At 49.6% G+C, this 27,540-nt stretch overlaps 1 protein-coding gene across 3 annotated transcripts in view; it reads left to right on the forward strand.

Annotated features, from left to right (window-relative positions):
- Positions 1-6,788: 6,788 nt before the first annotated feature.
- The window catches only part of Ksr1 (kinase suppressor of ras 1), a 132,675-nt gene continuing 111,923 nt past the window's right edge, over positions 6,789-27,540 (forward strand). For all 3 annotated transcript variants that reach the window (XM_029483585.2, XM_029483587.2, XM_021177247.3), the window contains exon 1: positions 6,789-7,232. In XM_029483585.2, coding sequence (XP_029339445.1) covers positions 7,008-7,232 — 225 coding nt within the window. In that variant the 5' untranslated portion in view covers positions 6,789-7,007. The remainder of the gene's footprint in view (positions 7,233-27,540) is intronic.

A 27,540-nucleotide genomic window follows, 5' to 3' on the forward strand; every position in this document is an offset into this window, starting at 1 on the left:
GCTGGAACCTGGAGTTAGAGTCCATGTCTAACTTAGATTTAAACAGGAGTCACTTGTGTGGTTTGAGAACAGAGGCTATATGGAATCTGAGGCCCAAGGCAGGAAGGCTGGCAGATTTGGTGTATAGGCTTCTGGTTTCTCAAGGAAGGATGAGCCAGGACCCACAGCAGAGTGGAGCAGGGAACTTTGTGTTCAGAGGAGAGAGCATATGGAATAGCTATCCTAGAGAACAGGAACATGAACTGTCTAGGAAAGGCTGGTGTAACTGCCAGGCCTAGAGAGTGCCAATTTGAGGTCTGTGGTCATGCATTAAAGGGCAGTGGGTGGCAAGGCCTTGTGCTTTCTTCCAGCTTCAACAGCTGCTTCAGCCCGGGTGTGCAGAAGGAGGGTGTGGCTGTGTGAAAGACGGACGTTAGCTGGGCCCATGAGTATGAAGGGGAAGTGCAATTTTGCCTGCTGTCACTCAGGGAGTGGTACAGAGTCACCAGGCACAGAAGCACAGGTGTCACTTGTGGTGGAAATGTGATAGTAAGGGCAGGAGGTTTTGATGGAGCTTGGGTGTGGTGAGGAAGCCAGAGCTCAGGGTATATGAAGAGAAGCCCTTGGTGGCCTAGGCTCTGGAGCAGACCAGCTTGGGAAGGAAATTGTCATAAGACATTGTACCCCAGCGGCTACAAACCAGCAAGGAGTTTGAAAGTAGGGGAGAATAAATAGCCTAGGTAGTAACTGGAAACCAAAGGGTCTTGTATCTCCTTCTGGTGTCTTCTGGCCAATTTCTCTCTACATCTCTGAGAATGTAGTTATGTTTTTTTAACTGGGTACCTGAAAACCGTGTGTGTGTGTGTGTGTGTGTGTGTGTGTGTGTGAGAGAGAGAGAGAGAGAGAGAGAGAGAGAGAGAGAGGCTTTAGTTTTATTCTCTCCTTTTTGTATTTTGATATAGGGTCTCAGAATGTAGCCTAGGCTTACCTGGGACTCACAACAATCCTCCTGTCTCACTCTCCTAAGTGTTAATTATAACCTAGCACCTGACAAGAAGCCCAGTTGATTTTGGAGACTGAGTCCTGGTTTGCCTGCTTTTATCAGCTGAGCCATCTCACCATCCAGCCCATCTAGACTCACTTTTTACGGATAAAGAAATAACGTCTTGGAAAGGTCAAAAGCTTTGCCTCGGTGACATAGGTCAACCAGAATGCACGGAGACTCACAGTCCAGTTAGGGAGAAGGGTTGGGAAGTGGAATTCTATGGATTGTGGACGCCGGGAGGATGACTCTGCAGTTTTGACCGGGTAGGTGTCTGTGCAGTTAGGTCAACAGACCAAGTAAAAATGTGCTGACACCAGGCTGCAGCTACAAATGAGTGACAGCCTGAAGCCTGTGTGATGGCATACACCTATAGTGCTAGCCCTAGGGAGACTGAGGCAGGAGTGTTGTGAGATTGACTAGGGCTCCATAGAGATACTCTGCTTGGGGGGGAGGGGCACGCTGGAGAGGTTAGCAAGATGGCTGAGTGAATAAAGACGCCAAGCCTGATCATCTGAGTTCAATCCCCTAATCCCGTGGGTTGACCTCTGACCTACACACACACACACACACACACACACACACGCACTCACACATACACGACTAAAGACATGTTTAAAAACGACAGCTTAAGCATCATGGTATGAAAGCTCACTATGCCCCACCCCTGCCCTGAGATTATTGAGTGAGGGTAGTGAGAACCAATCATCACACAGGACTCCTAACCTTGTCTTTAGTTCTGAGGTTCTCTGCAGGTTATCCATGAAAACCTTTTTCTTGAGAGATGCTTCTATTTCTATCAGATTCTTAAGTCAGGGTCTTGACTTGAAACAGCCTCTGGTAGTGATAAGCTTGAAGAGGCTGGCTGAACCCTGGCATGGAAGGACCTTGCAGACTTTGATCAGAAATCATGGTTCACTGTGTGACCCTCAGGCAGCCTAGATAGTTTTCCAGTTGGAAGGCAATGAGGAACGGCTTGGGAAGGTAGCACAGGCTCATTGTGAGCTCCATAGTCCAGCCCTCGTAGTCTACCAAGCATACTAGATGTGGTGGCTGACACCTGTAATCTTAGTGCCTAGGAGACAAAGAAGGAGGGGAACATGGAGCTGGAGACCAGCAGGGTACATACAGCAGGCACCAAGCTGGCCTGGGCTAGAGTGAAGCCTTGTTTCAAAAAATATTTCAAAAGTAGATTGCTTCTGCACTGATGTGCGGTTACACAACACTCCTGTATGGACACGGTTGGAAGCCAGGGCCATGCACAAGTTAGACAAGCGCTCTTCCACAGCCCTTACTACTTAAAGTTTTTCTTGTTACCATTCCCTGTGTAACACACTAGAAAAGCCCTGTACACAGCCTTGGCACTGTAGGAGATGTTCTAGATAATCAGGAGATGTTGAAAGTGTAACAGGGTGGCAGGAGGTTAAGGTAGGAGACATGGCAACTGCTAGCTTGTATTTTGTTGCTTTTAATCAAACAAAGTTGGAGCTTACTAAAAAAACAAAACAAAACAAAAAATAAAAACAGGTTTGCGGGCCAGTGAGAGACTTAGTCGGCTAGAGTACTTGCTATGCAAAATGACAACCTGAATCCCCTGGATTCCAAATAAAGGTAAGAGAAGAGACTCCACAAAGCTTCCTTCTACCTCCACTTGCATGCTCACAGGCTAACAATAATAAATGCAATTAAAAAGTGAAAGAAACTGGTCTTGGGTTTCTGTTGGCTTTGGTTTGCTTTTGTTTAGCTGTGATAGGGTTTTACATATCCCCGGCTTGGCTTGAACTTTTTGGTCGCTGAAGATGACCTTGAACTTCTGACCCTCTCCCCTCCACCTCTTGAGCGCTCAGTTCCCAGGCTTGTGCCACCAGGCCCAGTGTATGTGGTCCTGGGAATTGAATCTAGAGTTTTGCACACACTACCCGAGCACTGAGCTAGCTTCAGTCTCAGCCCAAGAAATCATTTTAATACAGATCTAAGCATAGGGATGAGGGAAGAGGAGGGTGCTTAGAAAAAAGACACTGCATCTCCCAAGACACTGGTGTTCTCCTCAAGACAGAGTCACCTATTTTCTTTTCAAACAAGAACGTAGGGAGGATGACTCAGAAAGTAAAAGCAGTTACTACCAAGCCTGATGACCTCGTTCAGTCCCTAGACCAGAGCTGTCCTCTGATCTGTTCTCTCTCTCTCCCTCCCTCCCACAACATTAATTATCTCTATAAAATATATATGACGTAAACATATATTGGCTTTCTTTTTTTTTTTTTGGTGCTTAGAGAGCTGTGCTTGTTTGTTTGAGACGAGGTCTCATGTAGTCCAGGCTGGTTACAGAACTCTGAAACTGGCCGTGAACAGATTCTCCCGCCTGGGCCACTACACCTTGCTTCTTGGTGGCATTTTTTTCCCTTCAAACCCCCTCCCCCAGGTTTTTACATTGTGCATGTCTAAATGTGTCACGCCATCCATCTGGAGCACAGAGGACAACTTTTGGGAGTATGTTCTCTCCTTCTACCACGTGAGTCTCAGGGATTGCCCTCAGATCTTCGGGCTTGGCAACCCACTGGGCCATCTTACCCACCCCCATGGCGTTTCTAAGAGGCTTCCAGGTGATGTGTTATCATTGCTCTTGTGCTATATTAGGAGTGATACAGGCTTAGAGACAATTCCCAGCTTCCTTCCTGTGTCCTGCTTTATCTAGCCCTGTCCAGTTTCCCTGTACCATCTCCATCTGCTCTTTCTTATCACACTGTGGCGATGTGAGCCTTCCTTCTCTTCCTGCAGTATGTCAAGTTCCTGCCTCTAGGCCTTTGCACATGGCCCCTGCTTGGAGTGGCCCTTTCCTGGGGAACCACATGCATAGGTGGCTTCATTTTTTCATTCAGATCTCTGCTCAACCCAGTGTGGTGCACACACTTGTCATCCTCTCGCTTGGGAGGCAGAGGCAGGAGGATCAGGAGATCAAGGTCACACCCTAGGCTATATAGTGAGTATACTATATAGTGAGTGCTCCAAAAACAAAACAAAACCGGCCAACCTCATTTCTGCGATCAGAGACATTCTTTGGACACTTCTTTTTCTTCCTTTATAGCACCCAACACTCTCTGAATTTATTGTTGGTGTGTGTGTTCAGTTTAGATTTATTTTTATTTTTACATATGTTTGTGTGTGTCTGTGTGAATGTATGCCTATAACACACGTTGTCAGCTGCCCAAAGAGAGCAGCCAAGAGGTTGGCGTTTGTTTAGCTTCCAGCCCTTCTGCTGCCACCATGGTGGCATGGATAGACATGAGTGCCACAGGCCGTAGGCCAACAAGGGGTCTATGCCAGGATTTGGGGCCAGAATATGGTCCCAAGAGCTAGAGAGGTGTCTCAGTTAGTAAAGTGCTTGCCACGCAAGCCTAAGGACCTAAGTTTGATGCTCTAACACCCATGTCAAAGGTGGGCCAGCAAGACATGTCTGTGATTCCTGAGGCTTCTTAGCCAACTAGTCGAGCAGAACTGACAACCTCCAGGTTCAGTGAGAGACCCTGCCTCAAAACAACAAGGTGGGGAGAGATTGAGAAGCCCACGGACCTTCTGCACTGTGGCTTCTCAAAGCATGCTGTCTACAGTTGCAGCATCAGTACCACCTAAGAACTTGCTAGAGATGCCAATCTCAAGGCCCAGGCTTGGATTTATGGATCAGGAAACTACAGGCTTTGGGTCTATCATTCTAGGATGAAGGAGCCCTCCCCTTGATTGTGACTCTGTTCAAGCTTGAAAACCACCATTGCAGTTTTATTTCAAGGTAGTTGCTTCTCATATACAGGGTCTGGAGTGGGGCTGTGGTAACAGAAAGGGCTGGGAACATGTAAGTACACCAGAGGGGTCTTGGTCACAGAGTGAGGATTGTTGTATCTTCATAATCCTTTGAGACAGGGTCCCACTAGATAGGTTAGGTCGGTCTCAAGTAAAGAATTCTCCTGCCTCAGCCTGTAAAGTGCTGGGATTAATGTGAGCTCCCACACCTAGCTGTATCAGTAATTCTTTTTGTTTAGCTCTGTTCGATTAATTTTGTTTTATGGGTCTGAGTGTTTTGCCTGCATGCATGTATGTGTAGCCATGTGAATACTTGATGCTCACAGAGGTTAGAAGGCATCAGAATCCCTAGAACTGGAGTTACAAATGGCTGTGATCCATCACACGGATGCAGGGCACAGAACTCCTCATCCTTTGCAGAAGCAAGCGCTCCTAACTGCTGAGCTATCTTTCTAACCCAACACTGTTTTGAGGCAAGACCTCACTATATATGTAGCCCAAGCTGGTCTTTATTTATTTATTTTTTGGTTTTCAAGACAGGGTTTCTCTGTGTAGCCCTGCCTGTCCTGGAACTCACTCTGTAGACCAGGCTGGCCTCGAACTCAGAAATCCGCCTGCCTCTGCCTCCCGAGTGCTGGAATTAAAGGCGTGCGCGCCACCACCGCTGGGCTCCAAGTTGGTCTTGAATTCACTATTTGACCAGATTGGTCTTGAACTCACAGAGATCCTCCTGCCTCTGCCTCTGGAGTGCTGGGATTAAAGGTGTGTACACTTGACTTCAGTTTTTACTTCTTTTTTCAAGACAGGGTTTCTCTGTGTAGCCCTGGCTGTCTTGGAACTTGCTCTGTAGACCAGGCTGGCCTGGAACTCACAGAGATTCTCCTGCCTCTGCCTCCAGAGTGCCACTGCCACCTGGCTCATTTCACTTCATTTTTATTGCTAGAACATGAGAGGTGGACTGATGGGAGAGGAGAATGAGCAGGTGTGGTAAAGCTTAAATTAGGGCGGATTGGGAAACACCACTGCTAAGACTACTGACTGCTGAGGCTCAGGGTCTAGTCTAGATAGTGTGAAGTTAGAAAAGAGCTAGCATGTATACTTGATCACACATGCCGGCAGTTAATATGGGTGCTGTTAAAAACATAACTTTTTTTTTAGAAACCCTCTGGGCTAGATGGCTATGACTACCCTATTTGATGTGAAGGGGAAACTTGGGCACTCAGAGGAAAGCTATTTGTCCAAGTTCACATATTGGGTAGACCCAGGTTCTCTCTGGCTCGAAACTCTTAGAACTGTTCAACAAATTAATATTCTGCCCATGTGGCATCTGCAGGGTATGGGGGGCACGAAACTTATTTTGTTTAGTAAATAGAACACAGAAGAAAATCCTTTCTCCTTGCCTGCACAGTAACTTTGGTGTGACAATTCAGGGTCAAGCTCTATGTGAACACAAACACAATGCAGAGTCGGGTGTTGTGAGAGTTAGATGAAGGTGGGTGTTTTCTTTTTCTTTTCTTTTGATAGTGTTGGGGAATCAAACCTAGGGCTTTGTGTTTGCCTCGCAAATGTTCTGCCGCTGAGCTACACCCTTAGCGCATTCCCATATATGGTAACCCCTAAGCTCACACAAAAATTTTAGGACCCTCAATATCCCACAAGACAGGGGTTATCTGGGTCTGAGCCATCAGCCCCTTCTCCACCCCATTCGCCAGTCTCGGAAAGATACTGATGTGTGTGCGCTTGCGTGTGTGAGAAGGGCGTAGTAGTGGGAGATGGGGGTAAAGGAATCAAACTCCCAAGACCACGACGCGCACGAATTGGAGCAGGCGCAGAGCAGCCCCTTCTAGGCGTCAGGCGGGGCCGAAGTGCGGGCGGGGCCCCGAGGGCGCGGGCCAGAAAGCAGATGCGATGCGCGGACTACAAGTCCCAGAATGCGTCGCGGCCCCGATCCGGCCCCCGCGGTCGCTTAAAGGCTCCAACAACCACAGCCGTCGGGTCCTGGAGGCTTTCGCTTTGCCGCCGCGTCTGGGCGGGAGGAGGAGCGGACTGGGCAGCAGGCTTTCGGGACTGCAGGCTTCGGCGGCGCCAAGGGGCGCTCCTAGTGCAGCCTTCCTGGCTCGGGGCTTTCCTGCCGAGGCGCCCGTGTCCCCGGGCTTCTCGCCTCGGCCCCCAGCGGCCCCGATGCCGAGGCATGGATAGAGCGGCGTTGCGCGCGGCAGCGATGGGCGAGAAGAAGGAGGGCGGCGGCGGGGGCGCCGCGGCGGACGGGGGCGCAGGGGCCGCCGCCAGCCGGGCGCTGCAGCAGTGCGGCCAGCTGCAGAAGCTCATCGATATCTCCATCGGCAGTCTGCGCGGGCTGCGCACCAAGTGCTCAGTGTCTAACGACCTCACGCAGCAGGAGATCCGGACCCTAGAGGTAAGGGGCCGTTGCGCCCCACGTCCGGACCCGGCGGTGGCCCGGGAGCCGCCCCACTGCTTTCCTTCCCGAGTTGCATCCTGCAGCGGGGTTGCTGGCTGGAGTCTTCCTCCCTTGCCCGAGCTCTCTGATGCGGCAGCGTGAGGACCTAAGACCAGCTCTCACTTTGGAAGAATTTAGGGGAGGGGGGTGTTAGCGTGGAACTGGATCGAGTCTCAAAGACCAGCGTGCCGAGTAGGATGCACAGGGCACCCCACTGCAAACCCCTTTCGGCCTTCACCCTATTTCCAGTGCCCACAGTAGTCATTGTCCCACTGAATCACGCGCCGGTCTTTTCTCCGTGTGCTTTAAGTCCGGTAGCGTGGGCTGGGGCGATGTCCCTTGAAGTGTGAGCATCGATCCGTGGCACTGACTTTCCCCTCACTCCCCACTCTCCTTGTTGTCCGTTCCTTTCCTTTCCACCAGGTCTCTGCCGCTTTTCAAAAAGTGTTTGCTGAAACAGCATTTTTGCTGTTCAGGCGTTGGGGTGCTTGTCTTTATGTCACAGCGGTTCACTGCTTAAAATGAAATTACCCTTTGACTTCCCTACTCCACCCCAAACACTGAGCTTTGGCCTAGGAAGGATTATACTGGGGAAGGGAACCTTTGGTAAGAACAGGCTACTTAAGGGGGTTGCTGACAGAGATAACCTGGAGTGCAATGAGGAAACAAGATGTGTGAGCTCTCTTCTCTCAAATTATACAGTTGGGAAGTGCAGCATTAAAACGATTTGGAAGAACCAGCCAGAAAGGTGGTTGGCATTTCAGAAGGGGATGCTCCCCCACCCCCTTACACACTGGGGGGAAACTAGTGTCTTCCCAACTTGCTTTTGCCCAGAGACTGGAAGGCCTTTGAAAGTGAAGGGGTCATTTAGTAACTCTTTCCCTAAGAAGGGCCTTTCCCCGGCATTGCCACATTTAGTTTCTGTAGGTCTGAGGGTGTCTTGTTAGATACATAATTTCCTTCTCTCTCTCTCTCTCTCTCTCTCTCTCTCTCTCTCTCTCTCTTACACTTACACACACACTTACACTTACTAATTGCATCTGCCAGCTGTCCTAGAGCCAGCTGATGATTGCTGTAATTTATTACAAGACCAGCCCTCCCTCCTCTCACACCACAAGCCTGAATCCTTGTTTGATCCAAAATGCTCAGGGTGACTCTCCCTTAGTTGTATTTTCATAAAAGCCATGAAGCCAGGGACATTGGGAGACTCCAAACAGTGCTGGCTATTATTATTGTTTTTTGTTACAGTTGCTATAGCAGGACTGACCAGGGCTTTGCCTTAAAAACAAACCAACAAAACCCTGCACTGGGATTCTCTGCATGAGGATTTCTTGAACACAGCTGGGTGTGTGTGTCCAGCAAAGTTCACTTTTTAGGCTGATATAATAGGAGGCCTGTGTGTCATAGTTCTGGGCTTGTTGTCCTGTCATGTATATCTGTTGAGCTGCTATGTTGCTGGGCTGTTGAATGTTCTGAGTTGGCCTTTGTGGTTCCTCCCTAGGTCCCTTTGAGGTGCTCCTGGGTCCCTGGGTGTATGTAGAATGGCTTATTCTTTATTCTCTGCAAATTCTCTTTGTCCACTGATGTTGCACATCTTTTTTTTTTTTTGTTTTTTTCGAGACAGGGTTTCTCTGTATAGCTCTGGCTGTCCTGGAACTCACTTTGTAGACCAGGCTGGCCTCGAACTCAGAAATCCGCCTGCCTCTGCCTCCCGAGTGCTGGGATTAAAGGTGTGCGCCACCACGCCCGGCTCGATGTTGCACATCTTGACAAAGTTGTGGCATCAGATACCCCAGGGTCTCCAGCTGTTCAGGCCTCTGAGCTGGTTAGGCAGCAGCCCCCCATACTGGGTGCATTTTGAGGTCATCTCTTGTGGCTTCCGAAGGCCCAAGGTCCATTTGCAGTGTGAACAAGACACATGCCCTGTTCTTTGCAATGTAGTTGAAGGATCCTTCTGGTCCCTCAAAAGACCGGACTTTGGATGCCAATTTGGATGGGAGTTTGACCTTGGAGCTGGTTCCTTAGGGTTATTACCAGCTAGTTTGGGTGAATCACTTCATCTCCGGGGCCGTAGCTTCCCCATGTGATCTGTAAGAGGTTGGAGTGGTTCCCTTCACTCTGTTTCTGAAAAGCTCTGCCTTCTTGTGATTAAATGATGGGGGAGGGGGCTGGGCAGGCAGGACTGGATGAGGACTCTGTTGGGTTAAGTTAATGTGTCTACTGTCTGTGCAGATGTCCCTGTTTAAGAACAGCACTGGACAGATTATGTAGGAGATGCCTTTATTACTGTGAGCATCTTGACCATAGAAGTGTAAGGGAATGGGAAGCCCCCAGGGCTTTGTAATGGTCCCGTTTCTGTCTAGATGACCTGGTGGCATAACTTCTACTCTCAAGCTTCCCCACCTACCTGGAAAGTGTGAACAGTGTTTGGTGGAGGCTGTGTCTGCCTAGAAATGGTCACTGGATGGGGCCTGGTGACATTCGTGCACACACAGGGCACCTTTAGAAGAAGTACATAGAACTAATTTCCTCCAGGTGATGACACAGGACAGGAAGCCATCCCAGAAGTCTGTTCCAGGGCAGCCCACTCTAGCAGCATGTAGAAGGGCAACTAACTCAGGCCAGTCTGAGGAGGCCAGAAGAGGGAGTCAGAAGCTCTGGAACTGGAGTTACAGGTTGATACCTGCCGTGTGGGTGTTGAGAAATGAACTTGAGTCCTTTGCCTGAGCAGAAAATTCTCTTAACTGTTTGCTGTGCCATCTGTCCAGCCATACACACACACACACACACACACACACACACTATGTATAATTATCTATATGACCTTGAGACAGGGTTTCATTATGTAGCCCTGGCTGAACTCAGCATATAGATTAGTCTGGTTTTGAACTCATGGCTATTCTCCTGTTTCTGTCTCTTGGGTCCTAGGATTACAGGTGTCTGGCTGGAGAGTTTGGCTTATACAGACTTCTGTTCTCTCAAGAGGCACAGGACACTTTGGCCCTTCTTAGCTAAACTCTCGGTGGGAGTGGTAGCTCATGGGATGTTCCTTGCAGGACCCTGCCCAGGGGCAGGCTTGCTTGAGAAGATCCCAGGTCGTGACGGTATGCTGTCTACTGATGGCTTTGCTCTGTGGAACAGCTCCGCTGGCGTGAAAAGGGTGTTAAAGGAGGTGAGAAGTATAGCTTGCTGGGAGAACAGTGGCTCTGCAGTTCAGATCTCCAGTAGTGCGTGTAAAAGGGGGGAAAGGGGCCAAGGTTTACTGTTCACTTCCCACCTGCCCAGCAGTGTGCTGCTAGTCTCTTTTCAATCTCCTTAGGAGTTACTGGAGCCCCACCAAGTTCATCACACACTTTCCCTGTTTAAATGGAAAGCACAGACGGCACAACCCGAACTCAGTGTATCGGGATGAAGTTGCAGGTCTGTGTCATTGGGTAGGATCTGGTGCCTGGTCTCTGGCAGGCTCTCTAGAGCTCTGACTACTACGAGGCAAGCAGGGATGTTGTCACTCTACAGCTGCGCTCATCGAGGGACACCTGGCCTGCTATACAGCTGGGTCTGCTGGTCCCATCTGTGCACTGGAGAGACAGCGGTGTGCAAAAGCAGGTGCCCACATCCCCTCATGTTCATTCACTTGGTACTCTGTCATCTCTTCTTTCTTGCCATCTTGTTAGCACCGCCCAGAAACGGGTTCCATTTTGGCTTGGTGTCTTGTACCAGTTGCGGGATCGCTAATGGGCTCATGAGGCCTTCCTGGGGGAAAGTATAACAACAGTTGTGGGTACAGTCTCTGCATTTGGCCACTTCCCTGAGCAGAGCTACCCTGGAGGCTTTGCCTAGGAAGGTAGAGACACTCATCTAGTGGGCTGGGCAGAGTTCAGTGTCTTCTGTGTTAGGACCTGACTTCCTCATGGCCCTTGGAGTGTCCAGTGGAACTGCTAAAAGTGAAGGATGTGTTCACTGGCCAGGCCTTCCATTACTACCAGTGTGCTACAGCAACCCTAGCTGGTGGCTACATTGGCTCTGATAGGTGGAGTACCCTCCTGGTCTTTGGGTGTGAGGGGTGTGTTCAGTCTAAAGGCAGTGGACAGCAGAGCTTTCACTGCATGGCTGGTAGAGAGCCCTTCCACATGGGCCCTGAGTCAGGAATCCTGTAGAATCCGCCAGTCTGACCTCTGCTTCCATAAGAAACATTGTCAGTGTCTGGGTGACTGTTCCGGGAAGATCTGATTGGAACCACCTGGTTCTCTTTTCCTAGCTCAGGTAGTGTCTGGTGAGTGACATTTCTCTGCCTCAGTTTTATAACCTTTTGTCCGAGAGACTCCAGTTATCACCAGAGGGACATGATGGAGCTGAGGGTGTCCACTTTCACTTTGGTGGCTCCGCCCCCCCCCCCCCCCCCCCCCCCCCGTGAGACCCACTTCCCAACCGTTCTAAGGAGGACGGGCTGTGTGTGAAGGCTGTGAGCAGAGGCAGGCCTAGATGCAGGAGGGAGGTCTTATCACATCTGCACCCAGGACCTGCAGGCTGAGGTAGAGAGGGGCTGCCTCCTAGCTGCAGGGCTGGTCCTTCTCTCAGACACCTGGCTTGGCTCGCAATCCTGGGAAGCAGCATTCCATTCCAGATGCTTCCCGGCCTGGCCTGCCTGCCTGCCTGCTGGCGGTGATTCAGAGAGGGACCATGCACGAAGGTGCCTGTGGTGATACTGACAGCATCTGCAGACGTGTAGAAAGGGAACAGAGCCTTGTTTGAGTCCTTAAGCTGAGCCTCACATTGTGTCATTACATTTATTTATGGCGTGCGTGTGGAGATCAGAACACAGCTCGGTTGAATCCGTTCTCTCCTACCACGTATATTCAAAGACTCAAACTCAGGTTGTCGGGCTTGACTGAAAGCTCTTTTACTCCCGAGCCTTCTTACCAGGCCCCTAAGGTGTGTGTGTGTGTTTAAATCCTTGCAGAACAGGCTGTCTAGTGTCACTTTTACATTTAGTTCAAAGGGTGTCCACTTGTACCTTGGTGACTTTTACCCTGGTCTTTGGGTGTGAGGGGTGTGTTCAGTCCCACCCACTTCCCAACTGTCCTTCAGAGAGACCTAAGGAGGATGTGCTGTGTGTGTAAGGAGGGCCCAGATGCTGGGGAGAGGCCTTATCACATCTGTACCCAGGACCTGCAGGCTGGGGATGCTGCCTGGGGTAGAGACGCACTGCCTCCTAGCTGTAGACACACTAAGGTTCACTGCAAAGAGAGGGTCCACATACATCAGGAATATTCCCGAACATTCTCCATGTGAAGTTCTCCAGTAGGCCCATAACATATGCTTCATTACGCTGGTCATTTACTGCAGCCGAGAGATTTCATTCCCAGTGTGGAGATTCGGTAACTGAACTAGGAGAGCCAGAGAGCCTGAGTTTAGTAGATAGATGAGCCTGAATTGACTGGCTTTCAATTTACTGCCATCCTTCTGCCTCAGCATCCCTACGTGCCACCGCTCCCTGTCTCACCTTGCAACCTTTCCGGCTGCCTCTAGAAACCTTGATGGGGGAGGGCTGGGGGCGGGACTCTGGTCAGTGATGACAGTGATGATGACTATGGACAGACAGCGAGGGAATGGATGTTCAGTAAGAGAAAGGCCCGGCCCAGGATGGGTTCATTTCTAGCTCACTGGATCCACAAGTGACTGCCTTGGACAGCCTTTGTGTCTGAGCGTTGGGCAGCTTCCCTCCCATTCAGCTCTGCACATCCTCAAAGCAGGTGGTGAGGCAACCATCCCGGCTGGTTTCATTCTGAGAAAGGAGAAGCTGCTTTGAGATGGACTCACTCATATTTTGTTGTTGTTGGAGACAGGGTCTCTCTATGTAGTGCTGGCTGGAACTAGCTATGTAGACCAGGCTAGCCACGAACTCACAGAGATCTGCCAGCCTTTACCTCCTGAGTGCTGGGACTGAAGGCGTGCTCCACCTTGCCCAGCCCACTCAGGGTTTTTTTTTTTTTTTTTTTTTTTTTTTTTTAATAGCTACCTGCTTTATTCTTTCTGAGCAACTCTGAGACAAGGAGTGTGTCTTCTAACCTGCTACCTTTAATTGCAGTGCTTAAGATACACATTCACGCCTGCTCCCACAGCACAAGAGAAGCACAAAACTAACAGCAAAGTCACCTGTCCCCAGAGCCAAGCCCTAGGACCCCAGAGCCAAGCCCTAGGACCCCAGAGCCAAGCCCTAGGACCCCAGAGCCAAGCCCTAGGACCCCAGAGCCAAGCCCTAGGACCCCCCCGCCTTATTTCCTTTGGCTGACTCCTCGATCTTTACTGTATTTGCACAGGAAGGTGCGTGTTGTGCGCTGTCCTTGAGAGCTTGCAGTGCGTGCCTTGCAAGTGTCTCTAGATCATGTGCACTCTGCGGTGCCACTGTCCGCAAGCTTACCGTGCATGCATGCTTCACGTTCCTTTAACCAGACCCCAGTTTTCTTGGCTTTTGGAGACAGGGTTTCTCTGTGTAGCCCTGGCTGTCCTGGAACTCACTCTGTAGACCAGGCTGGCCTTGAACTCAAGAGCTCTGCCTGCCTCTGCCTCCTGAGTGCTGGGATTAAAGGCACGCACCAGCACTGTAAGGCATGACCCAATTTTTAATGACTGCTTATTTGGACTTTTTTCATATTTTTGTTTTGGCGTGCTGATATATCACAGATAAGATTTTGCTGAATTAAAATGTATGAATACCTTTAGTATCTGTCCACCTAAATTAAAAAATTATTTATCTTTATGTGTATGAAGGTTTTACCTACATGCATGTATGGGCACCACATATGTGCCTTGTGCCCTCAGAGGCTGGAAGAGAGTGTCACATCCCCTCAAACTGGAGTTAAGAGATGTATGAGCCGCCACATAGGTTCTGGGGATCAAGCCCAGGTCCTCTGGAAGAACAACCAGTCCACTGAGCCATATCTCTGGCCATCTGGTGTCTATTTAAAAGAAGTTTTTTCAATGCATTGATTTTTAAATGTATATATATGGGGGAGGGGAGGGAGAGAGAGTGTGTGTATGTACGGATGTGATTGTCTATGCCACAGTGAAAAAGTGAAGGTCCGGGGACATTTTGGAGTTGGTTCTCTCTTAACATTGTGTAGGTTCCAGGATCAAGCTTAGGTCTGCCGACTTGGCGGCAAGCGCCTTTGCCCACGAGGAATACCTGTTAGGGAGAACAGGCAGAGTGGTTGGCAGCACTGACTCTCCCCTGAGTGACACATAATAGCGCCTTGAACTTGCCTGACTGACAGGGATGATGTATGCCTTGTTCTAGGAAGAAGGAATAGCTTGGCCGCCTCTCCTCCATCCAGTCTGAGGGGCCCCGAGGGTTGGGTGGGATTTTGGAAAGCTGTCTGAAGTATCTTGTGTGGGCCTGGCTCGCCCCAAATGGATGGTATTTTTTGTACCACCACACCCAGGCAGAATGGACTGCCTTTGTCCCTGACTATGCTGGACTGCCCAAGGCTGTGCTCGCTGACCGCTCTCCTGAAAAGCTTCCTGTGGAGCCTGCAGTTGGGAAACTTCATGAAGGTGTTGAGGGTCCCCCACACCACCACCCATTGCTAGTTTTACTGTCAAGATAATTGTAAAGACACTCTTCGCCTTCATTTCTGCATTCACGGGGTGGGGTGGCATCTCAAGTTCAAGGGCAACCTGGACTCTAGGCTCTAGAGTGAGTTCTAGGCCGGCCTATGGGCTGTGTGGTGAGACCTCTGTCGTGTGGCCTGCTCCCTTTCCAGTTACTCAGAAAAGCATCACTTTTCCTTTTCTTTATCTCTTTTTCTGGATACTGGCCAAAAGCCTAAACCTACTTTCCTGGACATCCGGGTCTTCTCGCTTGCTTCCAAAAGCACCCGTTCTAGTTCCTCCAAGCCCCCATGGTTGAACCAGATCACTGTCTCTCTTCCTCATCCCCGTCTCCCTCCTCCCAGCTGCTCCACGATTTATAGCTTGCCTTGTTTCCCCTTCACAGTCTCATAAAACTGTTCTCCAGCTTAAAAAAAAAAAGAAGAAGAAAGAAAGAAAGAAAGAAAGAAAAAAAGAAAGAAAGAAAGAGAAAAACAGACTTTTTTCTAGTTGCTTCCAGATGTGGTGAAGACCCTGCCACCCCTTAGGCAGCTCACCTCACATCTGTGGAGAGCAAGGTCCTCCCCATCACTGTGTGGCCTGCAGTTGGAACTGTGCGTTTCTGACATCCTCTTTTGGCTTCATTTCCTATTCTTTTTTCTTTTAAACTAATATTATTAGTAGTACCATTTTTTTATTTTCTTTGCATCCACATCGCTGCCCCCCTCACCCCTTCTACAATCCCTCTTCGCTCCCCTTCTTTTCCTATTGTAAAACCCAGGTCAGAATTGCAGAGGTTTACTCTGAGGCCAGTTGTTGAGATCAAACATGTACTCTTATGCATTGAAAAAAAGTCTTGGACTGGTGAGATGGCTCAGTGGGTAAGAGCACTGACTACTCTTCCCAAGGTCCTGAGTTCAAATCCCAGCAACCACATGGTGGTTCACAACAAGCCGTAATGAGATCTGACACCCTCTTCTGATTCTGTCTGAAGACAGCTGCAGTGTACTTATTTATAATAAATAAATCTTTGGGCCGGAGCGAGCAGGCACTGAGCAGAGTGGGGTTGACCAGAGGAACAAGCAGGGCGACTGGAGCGAGCAGAGGTCCTAAATTCAATTCCCAATAACCAGATGAAGGCTCACAAGTATCTGTACAGCTACAGTGTGTACTCATATACATAAGATAAATAAATAAATCTTTTAAATAAGAAAAAGAAAGAAGTCTCAATCTAGATGCCTGCCCCCCAACACGGCTGTCACACCCGTGTGCTCTGGGATGTCTGCATTCCTCTGCTCCCCTGATGGTGTGTAGCAGAGCATCTTTACTGGGCAGGTTGCCCCGGTGAAGCCATCCTGCCTGCATGCAGCTCCCTCCCCCTCCTTCATTTTTCTGCCCTGGGAATAATGACAAGAACGAGCTAACATTTGCATTCAGAATTTTGAGGGGAAAAATGGAGACTAAAATATGCAGTTCAGGAACCAGCCAGCTCCGATTAGGAAAAATAAATTTCTGCACAGCACCAGCCGCAGGCTTGGTTTCGGCAGGGTCTTGATTGGGAAGGTTTTGCTTTCCATGGCTATGAACTGCTGATGGTATGGAGGTCTCTACTACATCTGATGGCTTTGAAACTAACTTAACTGATTAATTTGGGTTTTAGATATTTGGGGTTTCTTTTTTTTTTTTTTGTCATTTCTTTTTTTTCTTTTTTTTCTTTTTTTTTTTGATTTTTTTGAGACAGGGTTTCTCTGTATAGCACTGGCTGTCCTGGAACTCACTTTGTAGACCAGGCTGGCCTCGAACTCAGAAATTCGCCTGCCTCTGCCTCCCGAGTGCTGGGACTAAAGGCGTGCGCCACCACGCCCGGCTTTTTAAAGACAGACTCTATCTAAATAGTCTAGGGGCTCCATTACCTAGAATTTGCTAGCTAGACCAGATGGTTCTCTAAGTTATAGTGATTCCTATGGAACCTTAGTGTGAGAGCTGCATCCTGATCTACAGGTGGAGGGGGAGATGGGGAGAGAGGAAGAGAGGGGTGGGGGGAAGGTATTTGAGTGCATCCCTCCTTGATGCACTTCCTACAACAAGGCCACACCTCCTAACCCTTCTCAAATAGTGCCACTCTCTCATAGTGACTCAAACAAACCAGCACAGTGTATGGATGTTTTGCTTGGATGTGTGCTTGTGTGCTTTGTGCATGCCTGGTATCTGAAGAGGCAGGATTCCCTGGAACTGGAGTTACAGGTGCTTGTGAGCTGCAATGTGGGTGCTGGGCACTGAAAGGGACCCTCCAGAAGAGCAGCTGGTGCCCTTAGACACCGGCGGAGTCATCACCCAGCCCCGGTTACAGGTCATTTAAAAAAAGTGATCTGTGTGTGTTCTCTATCGCACTCCTGTCCCACTAAAAAGGCTTCACTTGGCCTTTCCCATGCTGCTAGATGCTCCTTTGAAAGAGGGTTTTAAGTAGAGAATGTATTACATTAGTGTGTTGTACCCCCCTGCCCCTCAACCTCAGAGGCTAAGGCCCTGAGACTCCTGCACACACACAATTGTGTGTCCCAAAGGACTCTTTGTCCATTATAGTTGAAGGAACACCTTAGCCTTGCTCCTTAGCCTTAAGCAAGGAAAGAGACTGTAGGCTTCGGTTGAACCAGTGCTGTTGTATTGATGTTTTATAAACTGGAGGTCCCTTTTGAGGTGGAAGGCAGAGCTTGGTGATGGCAGGGAGCCCAAACTCCAGTGGACTCAGTCATGAGGGAAAAGCGGCCTTTGTTTGGGGGAAGTGATTTAGATGTGATGGCATGGGTCTCCTGGCACTTAATCTTTCCACCCTTGATGCTCAGAGAGCTCTGCCTGCCTGGGCAGCCCCCTCCCTCCCTGTTGTGCCTCCCTCAGCCCCCCACCCCCACCCCCCATTCCTAGTTGGACAGAAGACAAAACAGGAGACATTCAGATGTCTCTGGGTGCTGTTAGAGCCTAGGGCGGGAGGGGAGGGTTGGGGCTGGGCTGCAGACAAGGAATGCTTTTTAAAACAAAAAAGGAAATGCTGGCTCGGAGGGAGAGGAAAGGAAGCCGCTTCCTCTTGCTGCTGGTGGTGGCTTTTTTTTTTTTTCCCTTTGGTGTGTGTGTGTGTGTGTGTGGGGGGGGGGGTGTTAGTTCTTTCTGTCCCTTAGGCCTGAAGAAGCTGGGGACTCTCCAGCCTTCGCTCCCTCTCTGTTGCCTGAGGTTTCAGACTTACAGCGTTGAGGCTACCCCATTTCATCCTCCCCAGATTGCCAGGTCAGATGGCGTGTGTGCGTGGTTTCTAAACTGCCCCTCAATACCTGCTACAAATGGATGTGTCACTGAAGCTGACATTTTACTGCCTGTTCGTCACCCTGACCTCCTCGTTAGGTGTGCTCTCTGGCTGGTAGTCCTAACCAGCCTACACCAAGAGCTTGCGGGGGTGGTGGGGATGGGGGTGTCCCTCCCATCTTCTTCATTTGCAGAAAAGGAGCCGAGGTTCAAAGAGCAAGAGCAGGGATTTGCCAGGAGGTGCAGACAGAGCTGTCATTAAACCTGGATGCCTTTTTTTTTTTTTTTTTTTTTTTGAGATAGCCCAGGTTAGCTCCAAAACTCACTTTGTAGCTAAGGATGACCTTGAACTCTTGAGGTTCCTTCTGCCACCTGCCAAGTGCAGGGATTATATAGGCTTGCGTATGTGTGTGTGTGTCAGTGTGTCTGAGTCTGTGTGTGTGTGTCTGAGTCTGTGTGTCAGTGTGTGTGTGTGTCTGTGTGTCAGTGTGTGTGTGTCAGTGTGTGTGTGTGTCTGAGTCTATGTGTCAGTGTGTGTGTGTGTCTGAGTCTGTGTGTCAGTGTGTGTGTGTCAGTGTGTGTGTCTGAGTCTGTGTATCAGTGTGTATGTGTGTCTGAGTCTGTGTGTCAGTGTGGGTGTGTCTGAGTCTGTGTGTCAGTGTGTGTGTCAGTGTGTGTGTGTGTGTGTCTGAGTCTGTGTGTCAGTGTGTGTGTGTGCGTGTGCATGCATACACACTTGAGTGAGTCTCCACTTTTACATTTCCTGGGATCAGACTCAGGTTCTCAAGTATGCTCGGCAAATGTTTTAGTCGCTGAGCTCTTTTGTAGGCCTCCTGGGCTTTTTGTTTCTTATTTTCATTTTGGTTTTAATTACGTGTCTGTGTGTCCGTGTGGTATGTGCGAGTGGGTGCAAAGGTCTGTGGAGGCGTCTGTCTGCCTGGAGCTGGAGTTCCAAGCAGCTGTGAGTCACCTGACATGGGTGCTGGGACCTGAACTTATGTCCTGGCTCTTAACCACAGAGCCATCTCTCCACCCCTTGTTTGTTAGAGACAAGAAAGACCTCTGCGCTGTCATTCAGATAAGCCTTCCGTTTATACGCCTGCGCTCTGGGATTTCGGGAGTATACCAATGTGTTTTTCAACTTTATTATGGAAAATTTCAAACATGCAAAGGTAGAAAGTGTGTTGAAACATCCCCCTGCCTCAGAACATCACACACACACACACACACACACACACACACACACACACACACACACACACACACACGGTGGTAATTCCCCACCAGAGGAGGCTTCCAGAGGAAGCAGCTTTGGCTAGTTTTGCTCATCTCTCTCCCTTGTTCACTCTGAGGACTTGTAAAGTGGTGGCCCTAGGTCTCTGGGGACGTGAGACCTAGGGAGGTTGTATAGCCTAGCTCTCTGCCTATGTCCCTAGACTTGGAGGGCTCTCCATCTGATGAGCCTCAGGCATATCCTGCTCTGGTCTGTTAGTACTGCAGGGTTGTCTCCTGCTCTGACCTGGTCCTCTCAGTTATTGGGGGGATTTCCTGATTCTCACGGCCCTTCCTCTCCCCGAGACCTAGTTAGGAGTGTGAAATCCTACTGAGTGTGGCATGTGACTTGCCTGCATGGCCTGTCCACACTTCTCCATGGTTCAGGCGTATTTTCGTACTTTTCCTCTATCTGTGTCATTAGATAGATGAATGTCCATGGCGTCTCAGAGCGGCAGGCGGATGCTGACCCCTACCCATCTCTGCTGGTCCAGACTGACTGAACTCCAGTACACCAAAGCTGCTTCCTTGGCCTCTGCTTCTCCAGAAGCCTGGTTTTGCTGCTTGTTCTTTGAGTGCTTTTCTCTGGGGTCTCTGGACGGCAGCAGTGGTCTGCTTCTGGTCGTATAGGTTTCTGCTGCATTCTTTGGTTTTCAGGTGCTGTGTCACCTTTGTTGACTTTTGGATGTTTCTGGGCTTGGCTTCTCAGGCACAGGTACAATGTAGCCTCATGGGAAGGGCCACTCTGAGGACACAGGGTATGTATGTATGGGCTGTGGGGCCAGTGTGACAGAGTCATTTCCTGACTCCTTGCTAGCTCTGATCTTAGGCAAGTTGCTCAGTTCTCTGTCATTTTTTTTTCCCTCAGTAGATAAGGGAACACAGAATCTATTTTGGACTCTGTAAGAACACAGGGTTCAGAGGATGTGTGGACTAGAATCCAGTGTTTAAGAAGAAATTCAATGCACACACACATTTTCTTGCTTAGCATTAATGAACCCTTTTGCAGACTTGGGGATTGAACCTGGGGTCTCACACCTGATAGACAGGAGCCCTGCCACTGGGTTACATTGGGCCTGTTGTCTTTTTACTTTTTACATTTTGAGATTGGGTCTTACTCAGCTACCCAGGCTGATCCTTAAACTTATTCTGTAGCCCAGGCAGGCCTTGAACTCATAAGCTGAGGTCTCCAGTGTAGCTGAGATTTCAGGACTAAGTCTCCAGGCCTGGCTTCCACTTAGTTGGCATTATTTTAAAGCACGCCACTGTTCTCTGTTACCTTCGGTTCTGTCGTTTTAACTGTCATGTGATACCGCGTGCAGTTGTTGTGCTGTCTGTCACCTGCCAGATGTTTTTGCTGGTTTTGGACATTTCAGTTGTTTCTAGAATTCTGCTGTTTAAACAGTGTGACTAGAACCATTCTTATACAAGCACCTCTTTTGTTCCTGTTCTGAATTCATATCCTTCACATAATCCCACAAATGGAATTCTTAGGTTAAAATGAGTCTGGAGTGCCTACCTGTCTGCCTCTGGCTGTCTCTGCTGTGTGCTCCCCACTACTCCCCTTTACATGAAACTTTCACACCATCCAAGATGGTCTTAAACTGTTAATCCTTTTGCCTCCATCTCCTAAGTTCTGGGCATTCAGGGTGTGTACCCACTTCCAGTTTCCCCATCTATTTATCTGTGCATTTCTTCCTAACCTCTCTATTAAATTTTTTTTTGGCCTTGTTAAATCATTTTTCATTTGCTCTTTATTTCTCTGTATGTTCATTTGATGTTGATTTAGCAACTGCTCTGTGCCGAACACTGCCTTAGATGCTGGAGAAAGGCAGGCAGGGCGGCAGAGGACTCCTGTAGCGGAAGGAGGCAAAAGAGAAGCCAAGGACAGAGAAGTGGTTTGCGCCAAGGAGAATGGAAGTGGGGAGAGGGGAGGCAGGGTTGGGCCTTAGTTTGGGGTTGGAGTTGTGGAGAGGGGGTATTTCCGGCAAAGGGTGTGTGTGTCCATGAATAGATGGAGTCTGGAACATGAATTCCTGCAGCGGGGAAGAAGGGCTATACGGGGACTCTCCTGTGTGATAGCCGTGAGGCGGGAATGGGGACTTGGGACACAATGGTGACAGAAAGGGTGTTCTCCCCATGCTGTCTCCTTAGCCTTTTTCTGGACACTGCTCTGTGGCATGGCACAAACCTGTCTGAGGGGAGAATTGACTCTGGCAAGTTGGCTGGCTGGTCAAGGCGTATGAGGCTGAGTAAACCCACAGGAGGTGTTGGTGAGGTGTGAAGGAGGTTGAGTGCCCCCTCCTCCCCCTCCCCCTACCTCCCGCTGACTCATCTCAGCACCGAGGTGTGTAAGATCTTGGGAAATGCACCTTGTGCTGCCAGTCTTCACTGTGGGGACAGGAGTACTTTCCCAGCCCTGCTGGGGGTGGGGGGTGGGGGTGCCTTGAACCTCTGCCAAGGGAGGAGCTGGGAACTGAGGTGGCCAGCTCTGTTGCAGGGCTGCTGAGACCAGGTGTGGTTATCTGGCAGCCACTTATGGGAAACAGTGCCTGAGAAGTAGACTCGGGAAACCCCCTTCCTCCTCAGCTGCCCCATCTTCACTAACACTTTGGCTTTAGCTTCTGCCAGGAGCGTAGTCCTGGGGATGCTGTGCTGTGCTGTGCTGTGCTGTGCTGTGCTGTGCTGTGCTGTGCTGTGCTCTCCTCTGCTCTGCTCTGCTCTCCTCTGCTCTGCTCTCCTCTCCTCTCCTCTGCTCTCCTCTCCTCTGCTCTGCTTCTTCTCTTCTTCCCCGACTCCCATTTGGGATTTGTGCATGCTAGACAAGTATTTTGCTATTGAACCCTATCTTCAGTGGTTGGTTTTCTAGGATAGGAACTTGCTATGTAGATCAGACTGGCCTTGAATTCTTGACCCTCCTATCAGTGCCTCCTGAGTGCTGGTTTGCAGGTGGTCGCTGCCACCTCTGGCTTGACATTGTGTTGTTTTCATAGTGTTCTTTCCTTAGAGAGGGTAAAGAGGGTTTGTAAAATCTGCGTAGATACTTAAATGCCTTTTATCTTCTCTCTCTTTCTTTCTTTCTTTCTTTCTTTCTTTCTTTCTTTCTTTCTTTCTTTCTTTCTTTCTTTCTATCTATCTATCTATCTATCTATCTATCTATCTATCTATCTATCTATCTATCTCTGCCAGGATCTCATGTATCCCAGCAGGCCCTGAACTTGCTATGTGCATGGTCTTTCCCTCCCACTTCTCCTGCCTCCTCCACCTTTGAGTGCACCAACATGCCTAGTTTATGTGGTGTTGGGAAGCCAGATCAAGGGGTTCATCATACGTGCTTAGTAAGCACTCTGTCAATTGAGTTACAGTCCCAAGCCCCTCAAAAGTTTATTTGGACAGCCTAGAATGTATTCATGCAGAGAGCAGCAGGGTTTGCGACGGCTCTTAGGAATGGGAAGGTGGATGCTGGCTGTCATGTTGTTTGGAGGAACCTGATGGCTCCTACGCTCTATTGCCATTGAGCTGGGGCCAGGGTTGGTCAGAGTTACCCAGCTCCTGGGGCTCCCTGTATAGGAGTTTGTTGCTCGCTGGTAAGGGAAGGTGGGATCCTGGGAGGAGAATAATTTAGGGTCTCTGTTTCTCTGTTACACCTGAGCTGGACCTGACTGATTTGACACCGCAAGCTTTTCCCAGGGGTTCTCTGAGTGAATTCTGGAGTCATACTAACTTTACAAGCCCACCTCAAGAATACAGAAACCAGGCTTGAGGGCATTGGTGGCGTCTGGAGTTGCCTGGATTTGTATTGGATGTTTCATTTCACCCGTCAGAAAGCTGCCTCACCTTGGGTCGTAGCTTCGGAGAGGAGAGCAGAAGAGGCTTTGGGAGCTGGTGAGATCATTCAGTGGGTAAAGGGTGCTTGCTGCCAAGCCCGACTCTCTAGTGTGACTCTCAGAACCCACAAAACCAACTCCCCAAAAAGTCCTCAGACTTCTGTGTAAGTGCTGAGACACATGCGTGCCTGTGTGCCCCCTCCTCCATACACTACATTTACTGCATGGAAAAGAGCTTGCTGGTGCTTGGTGTTTGGAAAGAGATCATGCCGGGAGAACCCCCCCCCACCTCCACACCCCCACCCCCATCCCCACTTCCTCCTCCTCCTCTTTTTTTTTTTTTTTTTTGCCATTTTGGTCAACAGGACCAAACAAAACCATATCAAAACCCAAAAACCAAACCAACCCAACAACAACAACCAAACAAAGAAAACCAAAACCATATACCTGAGAGTGTTGGAACCTGGATTAACAGAAAAGAGTTAGGGCCAGAGATGGCTGCCTCCTGGTGGAGAGGAAGCTGGGGAGAGGCCGCCTTTGAGGAACCGTCTCAAGTGGGATGGGCACTGGATTATACGGAGCCAGCACAGGTTCCAGTCCCACAGTGTTGTATATGAAAAGCAAGGCAGTGTGGTTGGTGGCCCATGGCCCTGTTGTATTTTACATGTTAGTGGCTGATCTTACTCAAAAGAAGGTGATAAGTATTCAGGGAGATTCCCCTCCTTGGTCCTGACTCATCCTGGCCAAGGGGACAGAACAGAGCAAGGAGGACTCCATTAGCAAGTGGAAACTGTCTTAGAGGGGACAGGAAAGCTTCTGTGTGGTCGGCTGGTCGTTCAGGAGGAGGGGGAGGGGAGGGCAAAGGGAGGGGAGACTGATCACGTACTGGTGATACCTGTGCACAGAAAGCCACGTGTGTTACAGCCTGCCACGTGACTCATGGAAACTTGGTCGTTTGCCCTCCCTCTTCACTCCACGTGGCTTCTGATTCTTCTTAGTAAGACTTGGTGGCCTCAAACAGCTAGACTTCGTCTTGGGCATTTTGTATCTTAGACTCAGCTTCCTCTCTGGCCCTAGTTTTCTTCATCAGTTCCGGATCAGCAGGACAAAGCACTTGACTTGTCCAAAGTCCCAGCCCCACTCACTGCAGCCGTCTGGCCCCTGCCACTCTGTGGCTGCCAAACCAGGTTCTGCTTGGGTTCGAAAGTCAAGCTTGCTGCTCCCCTGGGCAAGCAGGGGATGACACTCGGGGGGCCAGTTGCCCGGCCTCACTGCCCCTGCCTCCTCCTCCGCTCTCTTGATCACAGGATGTCAAGACTTTATCTTGTTCTGAGAAGCTCAGAGGCTCAGGGGCCTGGTCTGCCTTTGCTGCTGAACCAGGAGAGTGTGCAGCAACATCACAGTAGGTGAGGTCACAACCTGTGGTGCTTGAAGAGCTCAGACTCTGCCTCCTCACCATGTTTTTGGACAAGTCATTTAGCCTTTCCTGGGCAATCATTTCTTTATTGTAATAAGGATTATAATGGGATTGTTGTTCGTAGCTGGTGAGCCGGGGCCGTGTGAAGCCTGGTGTCTGACCTAGAAGAAGATTTTTACAGGAGAATTTTCTATTCATTTCTTATTCTCTCTCTCCTTCCCCCCCACCCCCTTCCTATTCTCATGTGGCCCAGGCTGGCCTTGAACTGGCTATTTGGTCAAGAACGACTTTGAACTCTGATTCTCCTACCTCATATGCCAAGTGCTGGGTTTCGGCGTGCACCACCATCCTGGCTTACTCTGTGGTGGGATTGGACCCAGGGCTTTGTGCGTGCTGCAATCCCAGCCTGGTTTTTATTTTCTCTTCAGGAATTTGATTAGCACCCACTTGGGTTGGGCACTATTGTGAGTCTAGGGGATAGCCGTGAAGACGGTGGGTACAAGCTTTGTGCGGCTAACACTTCAGTGCTGGGAGGAGACACAGGGTAAACAGTTAAGTGACTGATGGAGCCATGAATGCAGAAGCCCAAGGGAGTGGACCTAGCTCCCTGGAGCTCCCTGAAGGAGGTCATCGTGGCCTGTGTGGAGCTTGCCATATGCCTACCTCTCCAGGACCCAGAGTCTAGGAAGGGAGGAGCTGTTAAGAATAAAGAGAAAGAAGGTTTGGGGTCTTATGTGAATGTTTCAGTGAGTCCTGCCTCTGTCTTGTACAAACTGTTTTTCATTCCTTTTCTTTAGACAGGGCCTCACTGTGTAGACTAGGCTAGCCTTGAACTCCCAGAGATCTACCTGCCTGTGCCTCCCGAGTGCTGAGATTAAAGATGTGTGCCCATCACCATGCTCAGCACCTTACTTCTTACTTTAAAAACTCTTTTTATTATACCTTTTCGTTGTTGTTTTGAGTCAAGGTCTCCCATATCACTGGCTAGCCTCTCACTTGTTAAGTAGCCAACCATGACCTTGAACTGTTGACCCTTCCTGACAGTTGCATTTCTGACTCGGGGCAGGTGGTAGAGCCCTGGCCGGGGGAAGGCTGTGAGTCTGTCACCTGCTAGGAGGTCATGGGAGTGAGGCCCCCGCCCTTCCTCCTTCTGTGAGTACTTATTGAGCATGAACTCAGTAGATCTTCCTGGTCTCTCTTGGTACTCGCCCCCTCCCCTTCCCGTGTGCATTTGGAGAACACAGTACCCAGTACCTGGCCCAGTCTTTTCTCCCTAGGAAGTTTCTCCTAAGACAAACGACTCAGCCATGAAGCAGAATTCATGAGAACATATTTAAACTGTAATACAGGAGGGAGAAAAGACAGCAAGATAGCTGTCCATCGGCAAGGCCATGGTTAATTGCTCATGCCGTAGCCCAGCCTGCAGTGCAGGGGTTATTATGTACCCCAGAAGCTACTTAAGAAGGCTGGGAAAGAACACAGCCTTGTTTACGACATTACATTAAGAGAAAATAAATATCCAGATGGCGAAGTTGTATGCCTGCAGCACTTATAGTTATGTAAATTGGTAGAAATATGTATGTAGATGGAAAAACCAGAAGTGAAGTAAGTGGGGTGGGGGCTGCTTTTTGTTTGAAAAAAAAAAAAGTCCCTTCCTCACCCGTCACACTTTAGCTTATCACTGTGTTGCTTGGAGAAAAGCACACTGGCTAAGGACCCGGGTTTGATTACCAGCAACCACATGATGGGCAACCATCTGTAACTCTAGTTCCAGGGGATCTGATGCCCTCTTCTGGCATCTGAGGGAACTAAGCATACTCATGGTACACAGACACGTTTAGGCAAAACGGTTATATGTACATCGACATTTTTAAAAAAATGAAATAATGAATGTGTGAATGCCTACCAGACTCTAGTCCTTGAGCCTGGTGGCCGGATATGGTGTGTCCCAGACTAGAGTCCCCCTGTCCTTGCTGGGAGCGCACTGCCACAGGCTGGAAGCTTCCCTCCATGATGCTCACAGAGACCATAAAAAAATCAAGCCTTTCTGGAACAAAAGGGAGACTCGTCCTGTAGTTTCTCCTCTGGACACTTAGGCTTGTGTTAAAGCAGGTTGTTAGGTAGCCCAATGCTGACTCCTGACTGCTGGAATGACAGGCCTGGGCCACATCTGGCCACTCAGACCTTTCTTCATCTAGTCCTGGATTCTGTAGCGGAGCTGAGAAGTTTCCAGAATCACTCTCTTCTGAGCTATTTCTAGCAAGGAGTCCTGTGGGAACAGAACTGGCCCGGTGCAGAAAGAGCTTCCCAAGTCCTGCTGCCTCCGTTTAAGCAGTGGTGGCTGCTGTCTGTGAGCCAAATCCCCACTAACAAGGGGAATCCTGCCCCTTTGCGTGCAGGTCCCTCAGCATCAGCCATCTTGGGAGGAAGACTGTGGCCACAGCTTCATTTCCAAGGTACCTATGCTGTGGTCCTAAAGCCCATGCTTGTTGGTCCTCTTAGAGAGACCCTGGGAGTTGGGTACCAGTGTTGATGAGGATGTTTGTAGCTATAGCATCCACTGGTACAGGAACCGTACAGGAACTGTTCAGGGCTCTGTGCTCACAGAGGACACTATCTTCAGCTGCCCCTGGAGGTCTAAGCAGCTCCCAAAGGGCTATCCACTGGTAGTGTGATAGCCTGGGATTAAACTTGCAGTCTGACAGGTCTCTGTCACTGGACACATGATGATGCGAGTGTGGAATGCAGCCACACAGGGAAAACAGCAACCCAGTGACCCTGCCCCCTCCCCGCTGCCTGTCTCAGCCTTTCCAGGATACCCTCGACGCTTTCCCAGCCACCTCAGGGATGGCTACCCATTCTCCAC

The sequence above is a fragment of the Mus caroli genome, unplaced genomic scaffold (assembly GCF_978045245.1).
Source record: "Mus caroli unplaced genomic scaffold, Mus_caroli_1 scaffold_13, whole genome shotgun sequence".
Classification (NCBI taxonomy): domain Eukaryota; kingdom Metazoa; phylum Chordata; class Mammalia; order Rodentia; family Muridae; genus Mus; species Mus caroli.